The sequence below is a fragment of the Uloborus diversus genome, chromosome 4 (assembly GCF_026930045.1).
Source record: "Uloborus diversus isolate 005 chromosome 4, Udiv.v.3.1, whole genome shotgun sequence".
NCBI classification, from domain to species: Eukaryota; Metazoa; Arthropoda; class Arachnida; order Araneae; family Uloboridae; genus Uloborus; species Uloborus diversus.
In genome coordinates, this window is record NC_072734.1 from 122182687 (window position 1) to 122208542 (window position 25856).

The 25856-nt window shown below is 31.8% G+C and overlaps 1 protein-coding gene across 1 annotated transcript in view; it reads right to left on the minus strand.

Moving 5' to 3' along the window:
- LOC129219852 (host cell factor 2-like) overlaps window positions 1-25856 on the minus strand; it is an 86037-nt gene that overhangs the window by 21687 nt on the left and 38494 nt on the right. Inside the window, exons 13-22 of the mRNA XM_054854163.1 lie at window positions 22771-23047; window positions 21697-21858; window positions 19690-19814; window positions 18012-18170; window positions 14413-14977; window positions 11417-11617; window positions 10717-10886; window positions 9627-9764; window positions 7631-7813; window positions 5216-5531 (exon numbers count right to left, since the gene is read on the minus strand). Of these exons, the coding sequence (XP_054710138.1) occupies window positions 5216-5531; window positions 7631-7813; window positions 9627-9764; window positions 10717-10886; window positions 11417-11617; window positions 14413-14977; window positions 18012-18170; window positions 19690-19814; window positions 21697-21858; window positions 22771-23047 (2296 nt within the window). The remainder of the gene's footprint in view (window positions 1-5215; window positions 5532-7630; window positions 7814-9626; window positions 9765-10716; window positions 10887-11416; window positions 11618-14412; window positions 14978-18011; window positions 18171-19689; window positions 19815-21696; window positions 21859-22770; window positions 23048-25856) is intronic.

Genomic DNA, 25856 nt, shown 5'->3' on the forward strand with positions numbered 1-25856 from the left:
AAAAAATTTATTCAATTATCTATATAAATACTCACTCATTATTCTATCAATTTAATAGAAAAAACAAAGTTCAAAGTTGGGAGGTAAACTTATACATAGGGAAGAATTTCCAAAACAACTTTAAAAAAAAAAAAAGCCTGTAGGCAGTGCTTTTACTAAAAACTAAAGAAAGCACAACACAATATGGTATAGTTTTATATTGTTTGACGATTAACAATGCTAGTTAAAGTAAAAGACAGAGAACAAGAAAGTGCCTGATTCATGAATTTTCCATATAATTAATCGAATGAAATTAGAACTCATTTTTAAAAATAATGTACATAACAAAGATTACAAGAAATTTTTAAAGAAAATTTCATTTTTATTAATTCAGAACAAAAACAATAACTATAAAAAATTGTATCGTGGAAACGGATCATATTTTTGTGTGATCGCAAAAAAGATTATTACAAGATATCTTTTTTGTTCAAGAAAATAAAAACCAGATTCCCTATTATTTTTAATTAATTTCATTTTACTGCTTTCTATAACTTTTAATTCCGAAAACAAAACTTTCCAAAACATTGCAGATGTCTTTTTTTTTCTTTCTTTTTTTTTTCAAATTTTTCTCTGACAGTAAGGGATTACTTTTAATTAGAATGATTTTAAATTTTTCATACAGTGAGTTTACAATCTTGAATTTTTTCTCGGCAGGAAAGACACGAAAAAAAACAGCTTGAAGTTTTTGACCAGTATATTTTATTACAGTGCAACCTTGATTTTGCGTATTTCCTCGGGACTAGTAATAAAAAATGCACCAAGCGGGGAAAACTTAAAAGAAAGGACTGGGCTTAAAATCAAAGCTTATTGATTAAAAATTAACATCTTCCCCTTAGACTAGCAGACGAAATCTGTAATCTTTACTTGTTTTTATTTATAGCATGTTTTATAAGAGCACTTATTTATTTTATTTTTGTTACAAATTTGCTTCTTAGTTTGCATTTGCAAATAAAAATTCAAGTTTTTTATGCTTTGACAATAAAGACTAATACGGAACAGAAAGAATACTAGAGCAGCTTCAAAAAACTTGATACAAATTTATCTAGAAAAAGAGTTTGAAAAAGTTCATGTGAATCTTGAAGAGGAAATATAATTTCGATCAGTTCTCAAAAAAAAAAAAAAAAAAACCTACTAAGCAGAGTTTCGAAAGAAAGGAAATTTAAAATGATGACTACTTTAAAATTACCGGTACAGGAATTTTCAATGCTAAGCAGAAAATGACCTTGGAAACGGGATAGCGTATGAAACGGACTATGTAAAATCAAGCTTCCACTTTTTTACTTGTTTTAAATGACATAGCAAAAGAGAAGGTGGGAAAAATCCTATAAGAGTGACAAACATCTTAGCTAAGTTATCCCAAAAAATATGCCTTTTTCTCTTCCCTGTGCAAACAAAGGCGATAGCAACACATAAAAATGAGCCATAAAAAAGAAAGAAAAACACAAGGGTAATTTCATAGCGACGATTGTAACATTCAGAATGTTTCATTGCATAACATGAGTTTTAAACGTCTAATAATCATTTACTTGTGGTTTTGCAGAATTTTGTGAAAAAATAAAACTTTTGTGTAATATTCATGCAATAAAACATGGTATAAATCACATAAAATGGTTTTTGAAACTAAATTACTTTAGTGTGACAAAAATAGCATTTTTGCAACATGAAATTCAGCTCTCATTTTTTCGCAAAATTTAGGTACTTTTTTTTGTAAAAACAATAATGCATTATTTTCATTCCTTAACTTTATTCTTCATGCAGAATAATGCTCATTTTTCTTATAATACAGAAATAAATATTTCTTCAAAATATGAAGTGTGACGAAGGTAACTCTGAAATTACGTTTGTCACAGGTACTGAAGTCCAATTTAAAAATAGATTCGTTTAGTTTTTTAGCCTGTTACAGGTCAAAATATTAATTAATAAGTAAGCACTCTCAGATACTTTGTCTTAAAATTAACACTTCTATCAACAACTTTTCACCATGGATAAAATCAATGCTTTATTATTGGTTTTTTGCAAAATTTATTTTTTTCTCTTGTTTTGAAATTAAACTTTTTATGCAAGAGCTTTGAATTTCTTATCATAAACCTTTTTGTATGACGGAAGTGACATAGTAGATTTTCAATTGCTGCCAAAAATAATGAAAAGTGATAATATTTATAAATTCAGTTTTGTTAATAAAATTAACAATTTAATTTCAAGGCTAAACTTAAGTATATATTTGTGGATTTTCGTCGCTTTAAACGTTTCATATAATGCAGGTTTTTGAGGATTTCTTTGATTCAAGTCAAGTCATCAGTTTAAGAGCGTAATCCATATTGCTAAGATTTAGCCTTGAATTGAGTTTGTTAACTTTTTTGCCAAAATTAAGGTTTTTTTTTTTTAAACTGTTTTTAGTAACAATTAAAAAGCTGATTTCAAGTAATTTTTAGTTTTCTCAATATTTATAATATATTTTCTTCATTAAAATATACAATCATGTTGTGAATATGCCTAAGTAGAAAGAACAAGAACTTGGGGTGAGAGAAAATGTTCAAGTGAACTTCTTTTTCCAGAAAACTATCGAGAAATGTACTCTTCTTAATGAAAACAAAATCCTTTGTAAGGATTTTTTTTTTTTTCAAGAAGGTTTCTTCCAGGAACTTTTTGACATTCATTTCTGCCACACTAATTCCATAGTTATCATTATTATTTAGCAAGATAACATATAAGAGCCTATTTTTTTCCTGGGACTACTTGGAACAGCATGCTTTTTGAATCTTTCCGTTAACTTAGCTTGTTGAGAAAGGCGAAGTTGCATTGGTTTACAACTCTATACAACGTTAGCTTACTAACTCCTCTGCAATTGATTCTCATCTCCTGACTTCTCATTTTTGATTCCTTAGTCTTCTTAATTTCTTTTTTTTTTTTTCTTTTATCTGAACATGAAACAGTTTCTCTGTGCCGCCCCCCCCCCCCTCCTGGCCATGATATTTGCATACACTCTGCTGCTTTTTTCCTGTTAGTTTTGCTTTGTTTATCTGATATTCTTGCTCTGCTTTACCTCTTTTTTGGAGCTGCCATTTTTTCCATAAAATGCGACCCAAGAAAATTCCACAAATATGTGTTAAAAATAGAGTTAATTGTTGTAAAAATTGCAAAATATTATACAATGACATTTTAAAAAAATAAATTATTTCAATATATACATTATTTCTTATTAAACTAAACATTCAAAAGATGCAGTGTTTGTTTCAAGCGATTACGTTCGTCACAATTTGTTACGTTCGTCACTCTGATAACTAATTGATTAAATGATTTAATAAAAATTCAACATTTTAAATGCATTCCAGATAGCTCTTGGGAAGAGAATTAGGCAAAATTTTTCTTTTTATAGTTCTATAAAAAGTGTGGAAGGGAAAATACAATGTTTTGTGACGAACGTAACAAAATTCAAATTAGGCTCCATGAGAAAAAATAAATAAAATTCAATGAAAGAAATTAAAGAAACTAAAATCTCAAAATATAAGCAATAACTGAAAAAAAAAGTACATCAAATGTAAACTCAAAAATACAAGTCGCGTTTCTTGAATGCTTTATAGTTAAAATTAACATTTTGTTGTTGAAGATCTTCAAGTAGTAATTATTCGACGCATGGCATCTTTCTTGAAAAACCTTTTACCAGATTCAAAAATTAAGAATGTTATCTCTAAAATTATGTATAACATATTAATATTGATTGAGTTTGAAATTTTGGCCTACAGGTTGACCTTTTCATGGAATGACCCACAAGCAAAACAGCAAAAGAAATTATGAGATAAATACCAAACTGTTGTAATGCCTTGGAATAGAACAGTATTTCCCAAAATAGGTCTACTATGACACCGGAACCGATTTAGCAGCAACTAATATGCACAAAAATTGTGACTGACAATTCTAACCCTCCTTTCACCTTTTGGTTAAAAAAAATATGCAGCTATGTAAGTAAAAAATGAAATAGTTGCATAAATAAATGTTAAAAAATTGCTGGATATGTTATTTTGATTTTTGAAATGTCAGATGCGGGTTCCGATACTGCATGAAAGAAATAATTTTATAATTGGATTAGTAATTAACATAACATAAAACAGTGAAAAATTACTCACCTCTTAGTTTGGCTATCAAAGATATCACTGGATATTAGATCGACACATAATTTAACAGAAATCAGTTCTGTTCAGAGCTGTCTGTCTACCTAAAGTCACACTAATAAATTGGATCCTCACCCCCCTCCCACCCTTTCTTCATCTGAAAAAGAATCCTTTCAAAAAAAAAGGCAAATAGAATAGCATCAATAAAAAAAGAAGTCATTCCAATGCTGGCTGATATTACAATCCTGATGTCAGGAGCTCGAAGCAAAATGAAAAAAAAAATATTTTAATTCTATTTTTTTCTGCAAATATCCATGATTTCTCCCCAGGCTTGAAATAATGAACTACATATTCCCATTTGGTGGCCATCTTAAGTTTTTTTTTCGTTTCAGAAAAAAAGTTGTTCGGAAAATAGTGATCATAGAAGTTTCACACATTTTTTTATGTTCATTCCACTTTTAGTAGAGGTTTTGAACATAATGAGAGAATAAAAAAGTACAGTATAAATACTTCAATGATGGATAGCTAAAAGGCACATTCTGTATCAGCAACACAAAAACAAAATTTATTTTATGCTCTGACACATAACTTTCAAAAACCAACATTCTACTGAAATATTCAGTTTTTTTTTTTTTTTTTTTCTTTTCTTTAAGCCATCTTATGGCACCATCGCCAACAGAAATCTATATTTTTAAGGAAAAAGATGTTTTTAATGTAATCATCGCTAGCACTAAATGTACTGCTACGGTTTGCTGTGTTCAGTGAAGCTTTAAAAAAACAGGCCTTTTTTAATTTACAGCCTATTTATTTACATCTTTGTACTGTGAAAGAACTCTATGATAGAGGTGTGCGCAACTTAAAATACAAATTTCAACTTAATAGTAGTTTTATTTATTGGAAATTTTAACTCCATTTTATAAAAGAATAAATATGTATTACACACGTTAAATTCAATTCAACTGCTCACAATGCAAGCACTAAATATTTTAAGTAAACAACAAGGCATGCCAGGAAACTCAATATAATATTCAAAAGAAAGAAAAAAAAAGTCATTAAGAACTTCTTACCTTGCAACCACCTCACTTGGGTGGCTGGTCCATAGCCCTTTTCATTACGTGCAGCGATGCGGAAGATGATTGCAGGTTTTGTCGTCATGTCAATGTGAGCAGATGATAGATGTGTACCACTGACTGTACAAGATGGTTCTGGGCCACAGTATACACGAACGAATGCCAGTTGGGATGTGTTGGATGTCACTGTTTGTTTGCTGTCCCCTTGACCACCCGTCGTTGCTGACCTCATTGCAAGATAAACAGAGTATTCTGTTATTTCTCCCGAAGTAGTCTGAGGTGCTTCCCATGACAGGTGCGCTCCATCGTTACTCTAAAACACAAAGTATAATTCACTATTATTATTTTTTTAATAAAAATGTAAAAATGTCAATAAAATGAATTTAGAGGACATGCAAAAAAAATGTGCATTTTATATTTTGCTTTGTTTAATGAGGAAAAAATGTAAAACTTTTCTCTAGAAGAAGCATTTTTCAGAGACAAAATAGATTTCCAGCTGCGAGGATTATGAGATGATATGCACTTAGAAATTGTATATAACATACCGAAATTGATAGTAAAATGTAGTTTTACAGGTTGGAACAACTTATGGTCACTTTCAGTTTTAGCAAAACTATAATAAATTATTCATCATAGAAATAATTTTAACAAAGTCTAACAGATACAGTAAACATTCAAATATTCTAAACTCAATCACACAATTTGTAGAAAATTAAAAGTCAATAAAAATCAATTATAATTATTTTACAAAACAGTTAAAGGTTTTTTCGCTTTAAATATAAAATTAATATTAATGAAAAATCTACAAACATGTGTACGCAATTTATTTTACATGTACATGTGTTATGTTATACAGGTGTTTCTCACAAGTAAGAAATTACTTTTAAAAATGTATAGTGCTTGAGGTATTCCTTAGCAGTGCATTAAAATGATTCCAAGCTAGGACATAACAAAGTTTTGTAAACTCCTTATTATCCACGGAAAAAGATGGCACAGTAACCAAGGCAAATCAGCATATAATCCTAAAATTAGGTGTAAACGATGCTAGTCTATGCAATAGCTTAAATTTATAAATAGCTTAATTTTTTATAGATGGCATTCACTTAAATATATTTGGATGCAACTAGATTGACATTTCGAGTGGGCGTGGCAAGAAAACGAACTTACAAGTGTTCTTCTAAAAACAAAAGATAAGAATGGTTGAAAATAATGGTCAATACAAAATTTTTCAAGTCAAAGGAACAGAATCACATAATAAATTAAAACAATCGAGTTTTTCAAAAGCGGATGCAATCGGATTTTGAAATGCGCAAAAAATCGTAAAAACAAGCTTCAAATGCACAAACTTGATAATTAACAAAAACTGCCAAATATGTCTAAGGAACTGCAACATTCCAAGTAAAATCTCACTTTTGGCGCAAGTTTGTCCGATTTTGGTGCAGAAAAGTCCATTTAGTGGTCTTTTGGAGCAGTTTGGTACAGGATCGGCAATAGACGCAGTTTGGCTCAATTGGCGCAGCTAGCACATCCCTGACCCAATCTATCCATGGCTTCATTAATGATGTTGTGAGTCTTTACCAAGCTTTAGGCCAAAATTTAAACACATATCACTACTCCAAGAAATACTCAAGAATTCTTCATGAAAAGGTGTTGACAGGAGTTCACAGTACAAGCGATCTTTTCTCTCCAATGACCAAGAGCCGCATCTGCCCTCCTCTGCTCATGCACACGCAAAAAGCATGAATCCTTTATCCACCCGCTAGCTAAGGAAAAAAACCAGTCCTACTGCTTTCAGGACACACCTTGTATATACCTTACATGTTAAAGAATATCTTTAAAAATTGGCATAATTAAAAAAAAAGAATTTCTGAAAAATATTATTAATGTGTTTTAATTAAATATAAGATGCATGGGTAATTGTAATTCAATATTTGTTAAGAGGAAGATGAAGTATTTTTCAATCCAATATTGTTCTTCAAGAATAAGGGTTTTTGTAACATGGAATTGATTCCATTTATTGGCATCAAAAATGTCAGCTCTTACGAATACATTACAAACTAATAATTTCAATATTTTTCAATTTAATGATTTTTTACAATATATCTATAGCAGAAGCAGGAACAATTTTTGTAACTATGATTGACACTTCAACATGGTTCAGAGCTTTAGAAAGAGTTATAGAAAGAATTCAAGAAAACTTTCGGAAAACACTTCACTATATCTTTTAATTTCTAATATGCAAAAATATTTCATTCACAATATTCAAATTTTAATGCATGTTCTTACCTGATAAGTTTTTTGAAACAAAGATTATTAATTAAATTTCAGAAGATAAGCAATCAAGTAAATGAAAAAAAAAATAATGCACCTAAAATCAATTCATGTTACAAAAAAAAAAAACACAAGTTATACCTTGCTGATTTTTATAGCAGAGGGTGCTCCAGGATAACCGGGCAAACATGTCTTGAATGCTGATACTTCACTCCAAGGACCTCGACCACAAGCATTAATTGCAGCCACCCTAAATTTATAGGCAGTTCCTGGCTGTAATTCTCGCTTCTTGAGGCTAGAGAGATCTGGCACTGAGTCTGAATCCTAAACAAAAGAGAAACTAAAATATAAGATTTTGAAATCAAAACCAAGAAAATAACTAAATATGGTTAACTTCTTTGCTAATAGTACACTCATATTTGTTTGCTTCATCATCACACATCTTTTTTTTTTATATATATATACTATGAAGGGGGAAACCCATATTCCTAAAAAAATATAAAATATGCAGAAAAAAATTAAAATTGCATCTGCTTTCGTTAGTTTCAGTCTTTCCACAGCACCACACAATTTGTATCTGTATTGTGTGTATGTATGTAAATATATATATTCCAGAAAAACATATCAAGAAACTGAAATATGATAAAAATATCAAAAATACATAATTGATCAAGAAATCATAATATGAAAAAAATATTTAAAATGCAAGATTAGGTAAAAATTTAAAAGGGGGGAAAGAGTAAAGAAAGTACTAGATGCAAGGACTAACACGTTACCAAGGGGAAGACCTGACCCTACATTAGAAGGCTCTTGCAGTCCTGTATGTGGGAAGGTTTCAGAAACATGCAACCTTTCTCCGAGAGCCTTAGACAGGGTTCGTACTCAATTTCAGAAATAAAATGATGGAGTTTTGAAGGAGTAAAATGAGATTTCGAAGGAGTACTAATGGGCTGCCCTTAAATGATGTCGCCCTTTTTTCAATATATTTAACCCCCTTCTCCCTGAAATGAAAACAATAATCATAAAACTTGAAAAAATAGCCAAGCATTATTTATAAGCATGTTTTACTTCACTTATGAAATATCTAAGTCATCTAATAACATTTTCACCTTCAACTTTTATGACTTCTATGGTAAATTTGTAAATCAAATCTTTATGAAAAAATAAATATAGGAAATTGCTACAGTGAAATCGCCTTAATGGCGAAGTTAAGTTGTCGATCGAAGTATTTTAAGTTACCGTCATAGAGGAAGATCATGCAGTCTTGAGCTAAAAAAGAAGGAGTTTTGAAGGAGTTAAAACCAAAATGGAGGAGTTTGAAGGGCACTTCAAAAAAATTTCCTGAATGAAGGAGTATTGGAGGAGTTTTGAAGGAACATACGAACCCTGCTTCGAGCACCAACAGAAAAGGAACAAAATTCCTAACCTGCTGAAATCAAGTGGCTCAGTCAAAAATAGAACCAAATTGAGAATGTCAACCAGTAAATACATAAGCAAAAGTTACGGTTACAGGATATGCAAGATTCCAGGTAAGAAAACAGTTATAAAATCAGAGGAATAAAAAATGTAAATAGGAAAAAGCAAGATATGGCACAAAAGCAAAACCTATTAGATATTTTCAGGATAGATCCCATCGTCTTAAATAGCTTAGGTGCCCTTTCTGCAATTAATCAATTGAGTTATACATCATTCTAATGGACAATTCTCTACTTGTCTAACACAGCATAAAATAAACGAAGGAATATTATTAGTATCTAAAGCATTTTCAGTAAATTAAGGTTAATAAAACAAAATCTTTTTTGACACAGTTTTTAATCTATTGATTTAATAAATTAACGTATTATTAAAACCTTTAATGGAGGTATTTGAATTCCATGAAATCAGACTATTAACATGGAATTCAAAAGAAAATCTTTTATCAATACAGACAACATTGGACGACAAGTATTATAAATCAAGGAACTCAGTTTTGTTGATTTTCATTCGTGCAGATAAGTTCTAAATCAGGTGGATATATATTTTTTGAATCACTTGAAAGTTATGATAATTGAAAATAATTAGGTCATCAATGTATCAAAGGCTAAGGTAAGTTAACGACCAATTATTTTCAATTGCACCATATTAAAAGAGCACTTACTGAATCTTTTTTATCACTGGGTTCAGGAGGAAGATAAAAATGTGAAACCAAACCACAGCATTCTTTAAAAATTCCAACATCATACCATTGATTTTCTCTTTTAGGAGTTTCTTCTGATTTCACAGGAGTGGTACATTCCTAATTACAAAAACACATACATTAGTTATTTCATAAACATATACAAAAACTTATATTGCCATGGGTAAGTAAAGGGCAGTAACTGAAAATTTTCTTTTCTTTTTCGTTTTGCATTTTTGTCGTCTATTACACTCTAGTTTTATTGTACAAGCTTGCTTATTTGGTTTCCAGAGAAAAAACATCAAATTCCAACATTTCCTAATCATATTATATTAAACCCAAGATGCGTTTCTTCACACACCTCGAAAACACGTTTCTCGCAGATGCTAACATTTATCTGCTCACTGTAACATCAATGCTTATATTTATATATTGATAATGTGTTACAAATACCTAGAACAGAAGACGCCGGTTGATTGAATCAACCGTTTTAATGAATCAAATTGAAATAAGGCTTTGAATTCTTGATCTTGTGTAAGGTGTTTGAGTTAAGATTCAATAGGTCAATGAAGTATTTTTATTAAGCTGTCTGGCTGCACACAATGGAAATCTCAGGAACGATTATCCCTTTCCGAAACAATCTATTGCCAAATGTATCCTAATGCATGTATTGTAAAATGCCCAATCTATTTTAAATGCTTTAATGAAAAACATTCATTAAAGGTGGGCATTGAAAGAGCTCTCTGTGAATGCAACTATCATTTCCATTTTGTAAATGTTGACAATGTGGTATGATAAAAGAAGCATCTAACAAAGACATAACCAGCAAAATATTGAATAATAATTTAGAGGTTGTCTAATGAGACAGAGGAAAATGAAGACAGAGAGAGATTTTTCTAAATTCATGCCTAAAAGGAGACTCCAAAAAATGATCTTTAACATCTTTAGAGATCCTCATTAAACAGAGAATCAGTAATTGTAAATAAAAAGAAGATTTTATGAAACCCGCTTTCATGACTACATATTTCTTAAATCACTAGCAAATTAAGCTTTGATAAATAGTGTTAAATACCTGTTTAATCAAAGAAAGGTCAACTTTCAGGTTTAAACTTGATATGTCAGAACTGTCAATACTGTTGTTGGTAAGTTGGTTATTAGGGAGCAAAACATCCTTCTTTGCGATGACTGGTGAGAATGGACTACCAGAAGAAATGGCTGCAGCAGAAAGTGTAACTAATGACTCTATTAGAAATAAAATATATCCATTAAATTTCTATTTATTAAAATTACATTACACATATAGCAGATTAAGAACAATTTGTAATTAATGTTATTTTAGTTAAGGTCAAAAGAGTTCCACCTCTTTTGACTTCAATTGCAAATTATTGAGGCTTGTGAATCGAATTCAATACTATATCTCATTCCATCCCCCCTCCCTCCTTGGGAAAAACAGAAGCCGAAATTTTTAGAAAATACACAGCGAAATGGAAGGAAAAAACTTCACTATGCTGCACTGCTTTCCATTGTCTGAACACAATGAATAGCAAATATTGTTCTTGATGATATCAAGTTTCTCCAATAAAGTGCATTTTTGACCGAAAAGAAATAAAGGTTTTTAGTTCATTTTGTAAATTTTTTTACTGAAAATCTGCAAAACTCCAAAAGTTTGTTGTTGCACAGAAGGACACATACCTACATAAGGATTTTACAATTATAACTTTAAAAAAAATTAAACGTAAGAATTTTAGGAATCTCTGCTTCAAATTACTTACGTCTAGCAGAATTTTTGGACACTTCAGCGGAAGAATCAGATGCGTTGACTTCTGATCGTGCGGGAGGATCATCAGCACACATCTGAGCAGGTGGCTGAGCACCAGGCTCTTCTAAAGTCAAAGCTGATTGGCACTGTGCAGGCTCCAACTGAGATTGCGCTTGAGAGCTTGAATCTGGAGTTTGATTTGATGATGGATCACCTTTGAAGAGAGACACACACAAAATAAGTCTAAACATTAAAAATAAGCAAGAGTCGAACACAGTAGATTCTCATAAACCTGGCACAATTTGGTCAGGAAGAATACATAATTATTTCACACACACAAAGAAAGTCTTTAAAAATGTTTATGCAATCTCTGCCCTTTTAAAATCTCCAGAACTTAATTTCTTACCTAAGTATTGAAAGATGCTTCATTACGAAATGACAAATGATTTAAACTTCTAGCAATTCACAATATAATACTGTGGTCGCCACTCATTTGAATTGTGTTTGATCTAAACAGTTTTGATTCCATAAAGTGGCTGAATTCAAAAAAGCGGCTAATATAAATGCAATATAGAAACAAATTCAGTACTAATATTCATACTTCACGTTAAATAGCTCTGATTACAATCAAACTAGGAATAATATACACCCTTGTGCAAATTAATTGAAATAAACTCGAAAAATTGAGAAAACTAAGAAAATATGGTATTTTATTTAAATTTATATAAAATCAATCCAGGACTTTATACTAACATTTGGACAAGATTCGGCATGCACAATTTTTTTACAATCATTTATAATGTACGAGTACTTGTCCAGGGGTGATTGCGAGTTCATCAAAAAATACCCGAAAGTTTCAAAGTGAGAATGGAGGGCGGGGGTGCACCTTTGCCATAGTTTTAAATAGTTCTGAGTCAAAATATTGTGTGTACATTTAATTAAATTTTTAATGGATTACAAAGTTACTTTTGAGCTGGTGTTATACAAATTATCTTCACATTTGTTCCTCTTAAGAGATAGGTGTCCATCTCAATATATTTATAATTATATTCTGGTATTTTCGGACATGAAAATACCGGAAATACGTCCGAAAATACCGGAAATTCGGAAAAATACCGGAACACAATCACCCCTCTGCTTGTCCCAAACATGAATTAGAACACTTATTGGCCTCTCCATAGTTGTACAGTCCATATGCAATAGACGATTCATGTATATATCACAAAGACTTTAAATTAGCTTGATATCAGGAAAGCTCCCAGGCCATTCCATGTAACAATTTGGTTCTCAGATATGAATTTTTTGACCATTTGGAGAGAATGGAATGGCATCTAAATCCTGCTAAAAAATCCCCGTTCCATATGGCTATCGTTTTTTCAACTCTGGTAAAACCCTTTTTTCCAGAATGGTAATATATTGCTCAGAACACATCATACCCTAAACAGGCTGCAAAGAACCAACCTTATCGTAACCCAAACAACCCCAAAACATAGTTCTTTTAATATAGTTTTACAAATTGGTTCATGTTCTTTTCCCCCTGGAGGCACGTGTTGAGTTTTTTCGTCTAGGGCAAAGAAATTATTTTTGTCACTAAATAGTACTTTCCTCCAATATTTACCAGTCCAATTCTTATGTTTTAACTCCCACAAGTAGCACTTCTTCTTCATTCGTTGGATCAGAAGCTGTTTCTTCATCAGCCGACAGTCTGAAAAAAGGCGCCTCAGAACAGTAGATGAGCTAATATTTATTCTATTCTTTTTTGAATCTCTCTTAAATGCTGCGCTGGTCTTTTGAGGGACTACTTTGCATAAGTAGAAAAGAGTCATCTCTCTGTGTTAATTTGGATTTTCGGCAACATTTCCCTCTCCAATTTGAAAATATGGATCCTGTTCCTCTACTTTGTTTTATAATATGGCTCACAGTTGCAATACTAACGCCAAAGGACTTGGAAATCTCTCTATAGGCGTTCGAAAAGAGTAACAATCCTTGTATGCTTTTGCAATGTCACATCCATTGCTGACAACAGTGAAATCTCAACTGACGTGATCATGCAGCTTTCTTGGAGATTCATGCACATGCGCTCTCAGAACCCCTTTGATTGGTGTAAATTGATGTCAGGTAAAGGATTTATTCATCCCATAAATATTTTTACACATGTTAGTTTGATTGATGAAAAGTACTTGGAATTATTTTAAAATTAATGGAAAAAATATTTTGTTTCAATTAATTTGCACAAGTGAGTAAGTATGAAAGCAAAGCAGAGTCATCTTTTCCAGGTTTATGTTATTAACTTGAAGAGTGAAATACTAATAACTTCATTTACAGCAAACTTGAAAATTCCGTATCAATTTCTCAATTTCACGTAATATAAAATGAGATAACATTTAGAGCTGTGTATTCAATAAAATATATGTTTATACATATATATATTATAATTCTTAACGATATTTAGTCTGTAATCCTTTTAGACAAAAACAGGCTAGTTTGCAGTATTGCATACGATACAGAGATGCACAACTAGTGTACAGAACATTTTGACAAACAAATATATTTTCAGTGATTATATTTGGACTAACATTTTTTTAAGCGGTAAAAAGAGAAAATTTATTACATTATTATAAATTTGAATGGGTCCCTAGAAGGAGGGCATATGTAAAAAATTAAAAGTTCAATTTTTAATCTCTAACATATGCCGTTCTTCTAGGACAGGAAGGAATAAATATTAACTAACATCAAGTGTAACATATGCTCTTTTTCTAAAGACCCATTCAATAACCAAATTAGATGAGAAACAGAGTTTACACAAAACCAATTATCAACTACAAAAGTATTTTGGACAATATTACTTAAAACAAACCATTTCACATTTTGTGGCATGTAAATAGTGACATATCTAATTGTTGTATAACTATTTGTATTTCCTTTTTCTGATACAATTTTTGAAAAATAGTAAAAATTAACATCTAAAAAAAACTGAAGTAATATTTTAAATTTTCAAGCTTGCAGTACCTTTGGTATTTTCACCACCAGTCGTAGAATTGTTTGCAAAATTTTCTGCATCATTCTTAGCCTCAACAAATGCTTCACTGCTGGTTGCTTTTTCATCTTCATCATCTGTTCCACAATGGATTCCATCTGAACACACCTGTTTAGAATTTGAAGTGTCCATTTTCTCCCCATCATTAACTTCATCTTCATCATCCGTTCCACAATGAATTCCGTCATCACACACTTTTGAAGATTTCTTTTGTATAACATCCGCCTCGCCACAATGAATACCATCTAAACACTGATTAAGAGAATTAGTCCTATGCTCATCATTATTTTCAGTAATTTCACTTAGTGGATCTGATTTTGGAACTGTTGATACATTATCGTCCTCACCACAATGCACACCATCTAGACAAATTTTTTTTGCTTCACTTATTTCTCCAGATGGACTTTCAAGTGTCCGTTTAGTTCCATTACCTTGACACACGCTTAAAGTATTGTCTGAAATTAACAAAGAAGGCTGTTCTGTTTTTCCCAACAAGGAATTGGAGGCATCTGTAGTTTCAGAATTTTCTGAGCTAGCCTAAAGAATAAAAAATGCAAAATTAGCAAAATTTTAAAATGGTGCAGCATTAACATACACTGCAGATGTTTAAGACATTTTTTTGGATAAAAGCACTTACAATTGCATAATGCTTCTTCTGAAAAAACGATACAGTACAACATTAATAGTTCCAATCTCTCCTGAGTAGAAAAAAATTAGAAATATCTAGTTTTTGAGTTATCAAGGTTTTGAAGAAATTACCTCAGTAACTCTCACATTACAAACATACGAATGTCATTATTTTGACACCCGGATTTCACGACACTCTGGATGTCACGTCCCTTTTTCAAAGTCCTGAACTTATGATATACAATCCTAATGTTACATGGCTCTGGATTTCACGACGAGTTTTAGCTGCTCACACAAAATTGAATTTTTCTTTGAAATTGAAATATTTTTGGCAAAATAAAACAAATATCTGGAAACTTTTATTGTAGAAATTTCTGACTCTGACAAGAGAAAAGAGACAAGTGTTATTATAGACCTTATAGATCACACATGTCGCCTCAAGAATGGCAGGGGGCAAGTAAGTTCTATAAGCAATAGATTTTAGCCTTTGACAAGAAGGATAATCGAAAGGAATGCAAAGCAGGTGGATTTTAATACAGTGAAACCTGTGTAAGTTGACCACTTGCGGTGCACTACTTTAGTGGTCAACTTACAAAGGTTGATTTATATGATAAACTCTAATTCCGTGCTAAAAAAAGCATAGACTAATAATAAGTAGACCGAGCTTTCTCATTCTTGCTGATGAAAAAAATTGGTTCATAGATGTATCATGTGACTAGTGGAAGGGCTTGGCGAAGACTTTGGCAGCATGGTTGCTAGATGGCAGCATTATCCATAGTTTGGCACTCGACATGTATTTTAAGACAATGTGTTTTCATTTAAAAAAACTTCCAGGTGCAGAGATTGAACTTTTTTTCTCTTAGTTATGCATTATTTTGACATTAGTAATAGTTTTTGATCAGTTTTCGGTAACTTTTATTTCATTTGGAGCTGTCAGCGTTGGCGTGAACGAAATGGCTTAAACGTTTTGCGTTAACGCAAAAATGTACTAATCGGTATCTTGAATTGAAACTGTAGGTAAAAATCTTACCGTTTGCTGATTCTTCTTGGTCGCTTGCATCTTTTATTGCTTAGAGAGTTATTGAAATTGACTAAAGAAAATGCACAATACTATCTAAACGAAAAACTCACTATATTAACAAAATATTTACAACAGAATAACAAATTTACAAATCGGACTCCATAAAAGATCATTCTTCCGTGTTCCATCAATTCTATTTATTTTATTTCGCGCTGGCGTTGATCGTCTGCTACGATTAACGCCCGCTGTTGCTAGGATATCCACCAGTCACATGGTTTGGTTTATGAGCAGCAAAAGGGTTGCCATAGCTCGGTCTACTCTTATTATTAGTCTATGAAAAAAAGCGGTCAACTTAGACAGGTGGTCAACTTCACAGGTTTTACTGTACTGTACTAGGGAAGCAGCAGGAAAAGAAAGTCCCTAGCTGTAGGTGGTCACAGCTAGTCTCTCCCATGTGAGAAAAAGATAAGAGCTCGGGTCAAAAGATTGAAAAGGAACACACAACTTTAAAATGGGGAAAAGAATCAGAAAAGGTTTTTCCACTTTTGAAAGGTGGAGTTTAGCCATTAAAAAATCTAATAAAATTCTGGCCAAAAGTGATTTTTTCTTGGTTTCTTTCTTGCTGATGTTTGCAGGAAACCCTTTTATTTATTTATTAATTAACTTCATGGAAAGTAGAAGTGTTAAAAATGTCATCCAGAAACGAAGCGAATCCTTATTGGACTATTTTAGAATTAAAAAAAAACGAAGCAATTTCTTTTCTTATAATTTTAGTTTAACCCACCTAGAATTCAAAACTATATGAATTATATCAAATTAAAAACATGAAAATATTAATTTCTTCATTAAATCTGTAATTTTATTATAAACTAATGTTTAATTACGAATTTTGAAACTATTCCGGTTAAGAGGTTGCTCCGGCTATGACGACATTTTGTTGACAGTCCCAAAGGTGCCGTGATAACGAGGTTCATTTATTTATGTTCTACACTACCACTTTGCATAATGATGAACAAATTATTTGGAAATGAATAGCAATTTTGGCTTGCTTTTTTCATCCAACACCTTCAAAGTTCAAATTTTAGTGTCAAGTATATTTAATTTCAGCTTTTCATTAGACCTTTTGTAGAAGGTAAAAATGCGGAATACTGAGGAACATGTTTTCCAACTTTCGTTTGAAAACAGGTCAGCCATGAAAACGTGACCCCTATTCCCAATGGCGTGGAAAACTAAATTTCAAGATAATTAATGGAAATTTTTATATAAAATGTAGGGGGGGGGGTCTTTCCGAGACACCTAGGGTTTTGAGATAATGTGGTTCTAGATATTAAGGTGTGATTGTATAAGCAAATACTGGGACTTTTAAAAAAGAAACTGTACTTAATATTTAAAATAGAAAACCAAAACCAGCAAACTAGGTTTATAAAAATCCTAATTTTATTTCATGTGTGAGTCTTGTTATTAAAAAAAAATGTCAAAATAGCTCTCACTCATAATATACATTTAAACACGAAAAAACTATAAACTTTCAGAGGCATTCCAAACAATGTAGCAGTCTGAAATGTACAAATGATTTAATTGTTTTAAGAGCAGAAAAATTCGTAAAGAAGTAACATTACTCTCCACTATTCAATAACTAATACCTACATTCTGAGGTGTTGATAAAAAGAAATTGAGCTGTAGCTAAAATTACGCTGAAAAAAATTCTTTCAAAGACATGTAGCTGAAATTCTACTAATAAAGAGCAAAGACGAAACAAAACATATAAAAATTAATAAATATACATGGGATTCATAACACGTTTGATAAGCAGTTCATAAAAATCAAGTGAACAAATAAAAATACGTAGAAAAACATGCATCAGAAATAGATACAATTTATGAAATATTTAAGGTTACAAAACAAATATGAGCTGAAGAATACCTCAGATATTGCTGTAGTTGAGCTGGGTGGTACAAGAGTAAGAATTTTTTGACCACCCACTACAGTTTGTTTTGCTTGAAGCGCTCCACCAGAAAGAATACCTTGTGCAGGTAACGCAAGGATTTGAGCTCCTGGATTCACTACTTGGCTATTAGAACTCTAAGAAAACAACAAATTTCAGTTTTAAAATTTACACACTTAATGCTTTTAATGAAATAGTTTCTGAGAAGTCCAGTTCCTTCTGCGTGGCAAGAGAAGGGTCAAGGACTTATCAACTGATCTTAATTTTTTTAAAACAAATTAGCATTTCAATGGTTTACTATTTAAGAGCCATACAGGTTTGGCATTAGTTAATCCATTTAACTTTAGTCCAACAAATCATTAGCCATGGTTTTGTTAAATAAAACGTGTATGGTGAAAAGAAGCTTTTAAAAAAGCTTTCTGATTGATGACTTAAATTGAGAAAAATCTAAAAAATCCAATAAAACTTGAAAAGTTCCTTAAGTCCAAAATTCACAACCATACACTTTCTGAAGTTCAGACTAGAAACTCATTTGTTTTTATTGTAACAATAAACTAAATTATAACTATAATTCATTTTTGTTTCTGGCAACAACTAAACAGCTTTGATTCTACTGCTGCTGGAATTCCTAAGTAACAACTATTGAGTTTGAAAAATAATATTTCAATTTTCATTTCTAAAAGAACTTGAATCATTTTCAATGAAGATTTTACGAGAGTATCAAATATTTTGTAAAATCATGAATGTTTTTAAAAACTGTATATAAGTAAGAACATGGGCTGTTTTCTAACAAATCATATGTGATAGCATAGTAAATTCAATAAATTATATGACGCACCATGCTCAGTGGGCACTGTTGATTAGAACTCACAAATTCCAAAATATTAATACAAAATAATGATTAACAAATTATGATAAATACAAATAAATAAACTACATTCCAGGCAAACCTAACCTGCCAGAGTTGAAATGCTGTGATTAATATCGGCTTAGTCTTCACAATGTTGCCAGGTTAGGTTTGCCCTAACTATAGAGATGTGTCATTCATGAACAAATGTGTCTAAAAGACCCATGATCAAGCCTTAAAATTAACAGCATAGCAGAATCTCCTAAAAGAAACGAAAGGTCATTTGTTTGAACAGTGTAAATTCAGAATATTGCACTATAAGCACATTGGTTTTGGTTCAGTGGTTTCTTCATTTTCACTTTTATCAGTCTTCAAGTTATACTACACAAGTAAAACAACGTTAGTTGTTTCTCTCATTCTATTTCATAACATTCAGCATCACTTGCTCTTCAGCTTTTCGTCGCCATCTTGTTTAAGCTAATAAATTAAGAGTTTTATTATGCTTAGAGCCTACTGTCTAAAATTATTTAAAATTTAATGAATTTATAATTTTTAATTACATATACTTTTTCATTTTTAAATAAATGAGTTCAATTTACTAATTTAAAAAAAAAATGAATTATTCAGTTATGAACTGATCATAAAAATGAACACAACCCTGTTCATTCCTTAATATAAACAATTGTAACAGTATTGAAAATCACTTCCACAACACCTTAGAAATATTAAATGGAGACAATCTAATTAATTCTTTCAATTTTAGATTCTTCATTTTCAAATATAATTTGTATATATAGTTTCAAACTTACTTGATTTGAACTTTGGCTAGTGAGACTTTTTGCAGGTATAGTAATACTGCTTACTTTACTTCCAAGAGCTGATGTTGGCATAGTGAGAGTAATGGGGGATGCTGTTGTATGAAGAACTTGAGACCCTATAATTCATTGTAAATTTAAAATAGTTAATTTAGATTTTTAAATAGACAATACTTTTAGTTAATTTAAATTTTAAAAGTTAAGAACTGAAAGGCAATTCATAATCATAAAATATGTATTGGTCGGTGGGGGATCAAATCATATAAAGTTACAGCACCAATAACTAATTTAATTAGTGTCCTTTAAGTTGCTAAGTGTAATTGTAGTCATGTGAAGAAAACAATACTTGTGGTTGAAATTACTTAGTTTTATTTTTCGCCATGGTACTGATATAAAAATGAATTTTTTCCGCGAGCAATTTACATATGAAATATTAATTGAAAAGGGAGTTCTCTCGAAGCATAAATAATTTAGTAAACTTGCATTACCGTTATTGATCAATTTGTAATATGACTAATAAAGAATCATTTAACTAATCGTAGTTCAAATAATTTAAAAGTTAGGTGTGCTGTTAAAGTTTACAATTTTAAACTGCTTGCCCAGTCAATAAAGGTTTCTTGTCGCAACTAATTTAGGGAAAGCTAAGTTTTTGCAGAATGTTAATACATAAAGTATACACTAAAAAAATACAAATTCCTAACCCCTACCCCCTCTGAAACACTGCAAGAGCAGTACTATGATCATACGCTTTTCGTAATGCAACTAATTAAGAGAAAGCTGAATTTTTGCAGGATGTTAGTACATAAAATATACACTAAAAAAACACTAAGTCCTTTACGATATTTCATGACGTAAGGCATGCACGTGTCTGAGATCAGGAAATACGTTATAAGCACTGAATTAGCATTTGTAACTTCCCAAGATAAAAGAAAATAGAGATTTTATTACAGCCAAATATTATATCGAAATAAACATGAATTGTTAATATCATTTGAAATTCCCAACAATATGTACCTCATATAGCATCTATTTCTCAAAAAGTCTCTTTAAAAAGAAAAATCTTAACAAAGTTGCATCATATTTCTAGAGTATTATAATGGTGAACTTCAGCACTGAATTAGAACATAAAATGTTTGCTTCATTTCTTTTTAATTAACGTAACAGGTGTACGTCTCAAGTTTTTGCTCTATTTATGTGCTTGGTCATTTCTTAAATTCACTGGCAAAAAGATTTAAAGTTCAAAAAACAGAAAATTACAGTCGGAAACAAAATTTAATAAACATTTTTTTACACAGGAAATATACTTTTTAGTAAAATGTAAAAATGATTTTAAATCTTTCACAAAACAGGGATAGATTCTGATTCAATAACCAATTAAATAACCACTGATGATATTAGAAAAACAAATAAGTGATGAGAACAAAAGAAAAAGAATTGATTTAGATACCATGCAAAGGAACTCTGAGTAAATCAATTTCAAGTTAATTTAAAATCAGAAGCTACTCTTCAACTGATAAAAAAAAATCAGGTACTAGAGTAACCCCTCGTTATATTGTGCTTGTCAGGAGACAACAAAAAAGCAATATTTACCCAAAAACGAGATATTATGGAAGTCATAAAAAGTAATGATTCAATCATCGTACATGCACCTACAAAAACGTTTTATTGTCAAACTAAGACTTTTTTTCATACGATCAATCGAAATGTTAGGATAAAGTCTGCACTTAAAAAAACAAATAAAGATCACATTTTAATCCACAAAGTAAGTTTTTTGGCTAAGTTAATACTAAACAGGTAAACATTTGCGGCAAACTACTTAATGTTTTTAAGCAGAAAATAATAGGGAACTTCATTGGTCCAAGATCGAAAGGGGACTACAAGGACCTAAAGGGGCTTAAGATTATCATTAAACACTGTTTACACAAAACAGGTCTTACAAAACATTTTCTTATCTAAGATATGCATATTATTTTAACCTGATGAAAATGCTAGCATGAGTACCTGATGTAGATGCTGTAGTTATAATCGTGATCGCTTGCTGTCCAGATGATGTTAAACCAGATGATGAAACAACTATCATTTTCACACCTGATGGTGTTGTTATTGTATTGAGAGGAGTTGCACCTCCAAGAGGCAGTACATTAACTGATCCAGTAGTTTTCACTATTAAAAAGAAAAACATTTGATCAATTTTCAAACATATTAATCATTCCACGCTTAAAATTTACCTCATATTTAGTTTGCACTATCTGATTACAAACTGAGTGTTTCATTTTTTAATTTACATGTTGTATTTAGTGCAGAAGACTGAGGAGCAATGGTTTGCAATGTATAGGATGCGCCTCCGCAGGGAGGCATAATTTATTGCAAGAAGGGTACAGCAACTGTAACAAATGTATCATTTTCAAAACACACACACACACACAAAAATTAAAGTCGGAAAGTAAGAACCAGCAAAACATCATCGATATGGTATTCAGGTTTCCGCACCCATACTAAGAACATTGATATCTTTTCAATGACAACATGGTTTAGGAAATTTTGCTTCAAAACGCAAGCTCACTCGTCGTTGTATTAATATTGTATTAGTATTTCACTAATGCTGTTCTTTTAACGAATGAGTACTTAAAATCATCAATACTCATATTAAAATACTACTATAAAACTATATGTTTGGTGCATAAAAACTATATTGTGTGAAAAGGGTATTGCTTGTCTAAAGCAAAACTACTCAAACTATGGTTCCGGAACCCCTTAGGGTCCGCCATCCTTAGGTCGGCAAATGTCGGAAAAGGAAAGTTTAAAAGATGTTGCATGATATATGAGTTATGCATTTGCACTCGAAAACCAGAATTTTTAACATCAAAGTGTGGAGCTGTATTTGAGCATTACTTTCGGATAGCACGAGATACAATGCTGCAGAATCATGCATAGGTGGTAGAAATGTTTTCTGTGTCGACTAAAATAAACATACCCTTGTCATGTGAATATGAATGTTTGTTAGACATAAGCTCCAACTGCAACTTGAAATCAGTCCTCCAGGATACTTACCAATGTACAATGAAAAATATTTACCTTTATTAGAATCAGATGATACGGTTGACAAAACGGATTTAACACCACTGGAAGCAGAAGAAACAATAATTGAAGCAGGTGACCCGCCCAATTTTGGAACAGAAGAAATAATTTTAGCAGGGGTGCCAGTTTTTCCTGTGCCTGGAGATGCTATAACAAATGTTTGTTTAGGTGATGAGGACACGGTAGACACTGTACTGGTGTTTGTTCCCGATGGCTTAGCAACACTAATGATGTTTGTGGGTAGAGTCCTGAGAACTTTTTGCCCAAGCAAACCCTAAAGAAGGAGGGAAAACAACAATATGAAAAAAATGGCAATACATTGATTTTCTTATTTAATTTGATGGTGAAAAAAACCAAAACATCTATTGCACAACAGAATCAAGTTTTTTATGAGGTCAATTCACAAGTGAGTAGCATATGAGAGAAGGTATGTGATGGAAAAGAGGGGGGATATTAATCTCGTAGCAATACCTCAGGCAGACTCCACAAAAAAAAAAAAAGCATGGAATTTGTTGATTACAAAGGAGACATGCACAATCATTATACAGCGTACTTCTAAAGTGGTGGTCTGCAAACCAGCGATCTCAAAACCATTTTTAGCTGATTGCAACTACATCTCAGACATTTTTTGTCAGAATAGTATTGATAACACTGTGCGGCAGAAAAAACCCCTTCAAAATACTTGGGGGCAAAATATTAGAAAAATCACAAAAAAAAACGATCTACTTTTTATTCTGCTTTTTTAACAAGGATATTTATCAAAAAATCTATGACTCCCATGCCCAAAAAAGTTTTCGCGATGTAAAAAAAATTTAAAAGAAAACTTATCTTGTGAATGTTGCATACAAGTTGAATTGCAGGTCTTCATTCAAAAAGACATTCTTCTGGCTGGTTCTTATGTAAAATGTCCCCTTGTTTCCAAATATGACCACCTGCCCCCCCCCCCCCCCATCACGCCCTCTTTTTTAGAACCTCCCGCCTCTTACCCTCCTCCGATTGAGAGCCATTTTTTAATTTGGAGGGGGAAAAGAGCATCACAATAATCATAAACATTATTCTGAATGACTAGAGAAGTGCAAACCTCAAAATCTTGCGCATATGTAGCAAAAAGGAACCCCTCCCCCCCCCCCCCCAAACACACTGTGCAGCAAAAAAAGTCTCAAATGCTTCTGAGGCTATTCCGGCTGATTCTTCTGCTAATTGACCCCCTGAATGCGAATATGGTCTCCATTTTCCCCCTACACATACGATTTTTGTAGAAAAGCTCACCCCCTCCCATTTTTTAAACATTTTACTTAGTTTTAGATCTATTATTTTACTTTGGGGGAGAAAGGAGCATTATATTAACTGCTAACATTGTTTTGGAGAGCAAAAAAGGCTCAATGTTCAAAATCGTGAACACTGATAACAAAAAAGGAGACTTGGGAAGATTAATTAGGGGGGGGGGTGGATATCCCCTCAAGTAGTTTGTAATCAAAATAATAAAGGGGGACTGGGGGTATACCCCAAGTCCCTCCTTTTGTTATCGGTGGCCATGATCTTGAATTCTGAACTTCTCTTGCCCACCAAAACTATGTTAGCAAGTAATATAAAGTTCCTTCAACCTCCGGAAAAAAAAAATTGCTCTAAAACTAAGGAAAATTGATGAAAACGTGGGGGGGGGGGGGCTTTTAAAAAAAATTGGGGGAAACGGAGGTCATATTCAGATTCAGGGGTTCATTTTACCTAAGAATCAGCTAACAAAATGTCAAAAGCATTTTGAAATTTTTTTTTTTTCCGCACAGTGTAACCTATACTCTCTGTGAGAAAAAAAAAAGAAAACTTAATTTTGCCATAAAATGTTATTTGAATTCTTTTACAACACTCAATTTTCCACAATCACTTTAAATGCTACAATTTTTTTTTTGTAAAAATTAGCACACTAAACGGAATTATGGATGCCGGTAGCAGAAACAATGGACTGTTGCGACGCCCATTGATCATTTTTGAGGAGGTCTGCAGACTATTTCTGGAATTGGAAAGAATTTTTTTTCCTTCATAACTTTCTGCGCAAATTTTCCAACTTTAGAGCAGAAAAATGCAGCTCAGAGTAAAATAGAAAAAAAAGGGGGAAATAAAAAAAGACACCTAAATTTATGCAGGAGACCTCGGTGACTAAGGGGTCAAAAGCATTTGCTCACGCAGCTACCTATGTCTGTCTTCTTTTCTCTTTTTTAAGCTTCTTTGTTTACCTCGTAATTTTTGAATTTAAAGTTTTATTTTCAAGCATTTCTTTTTGCTGGTCCATTGTAAGTATTACGGCTAATTTAATGCTGATCTACCTTGCAGACTACTTTTGGATTTTTTAATCTCCGTTGCAGATTACTGAAAAAGAATCTGCCACTGGGTTAAGGATTTAAAGATAAACCTTAAAATGAATGATGTTTTACAATTTTCTTAAGCAAAAAAACGTCATCTTAACCTGACTTTTAGTTTGTGTTCAGTGATTAACACGTTTGCATCCACTAGAGTACCTGCACCTATCATGTGTGAAAATGGACTCGCCAATGATATTGAAAGCAAGACTCTCATTTACTATTTTCATAGTTAATTTGAAATTAGTTAACGGCACTTTAATCACAGGTAAAAAAGAAAAAAAACTCAACAGTAGTTTATCATGTTCAAAACAATTATAATATATGAGTCCAAAATTGTTTTGATGTCAGCTATTGTTGTTCACATAACCTGTTAACAATTGAAAGCAATTATTTACTCAACCTGAAAGCTCATTTTGATAATAGTAAACATACAATTTCAAGTCCAGCACAGTCTCAATGCAACAACTGTCTATGCACCATAATGACACAAAGTTTCAATTGTGCATGACCTAGTAAATATCGCATTTAGGTAAAATATGTCACAAAGAACCACCTGGTGACAATAGCTCAACCTTGTTAAAAGGTGCTGATATGGCTTCTGTGCTTAGCCTTGGCAGTATTCTGCCTACTGACCAGGGGGTTTCTCAATTTTTTAAAAAATGCAGCCTTTTATCTAAGGATCAACTACTACACTTAAAATATGAGAACCTTCATACTACATTTTCC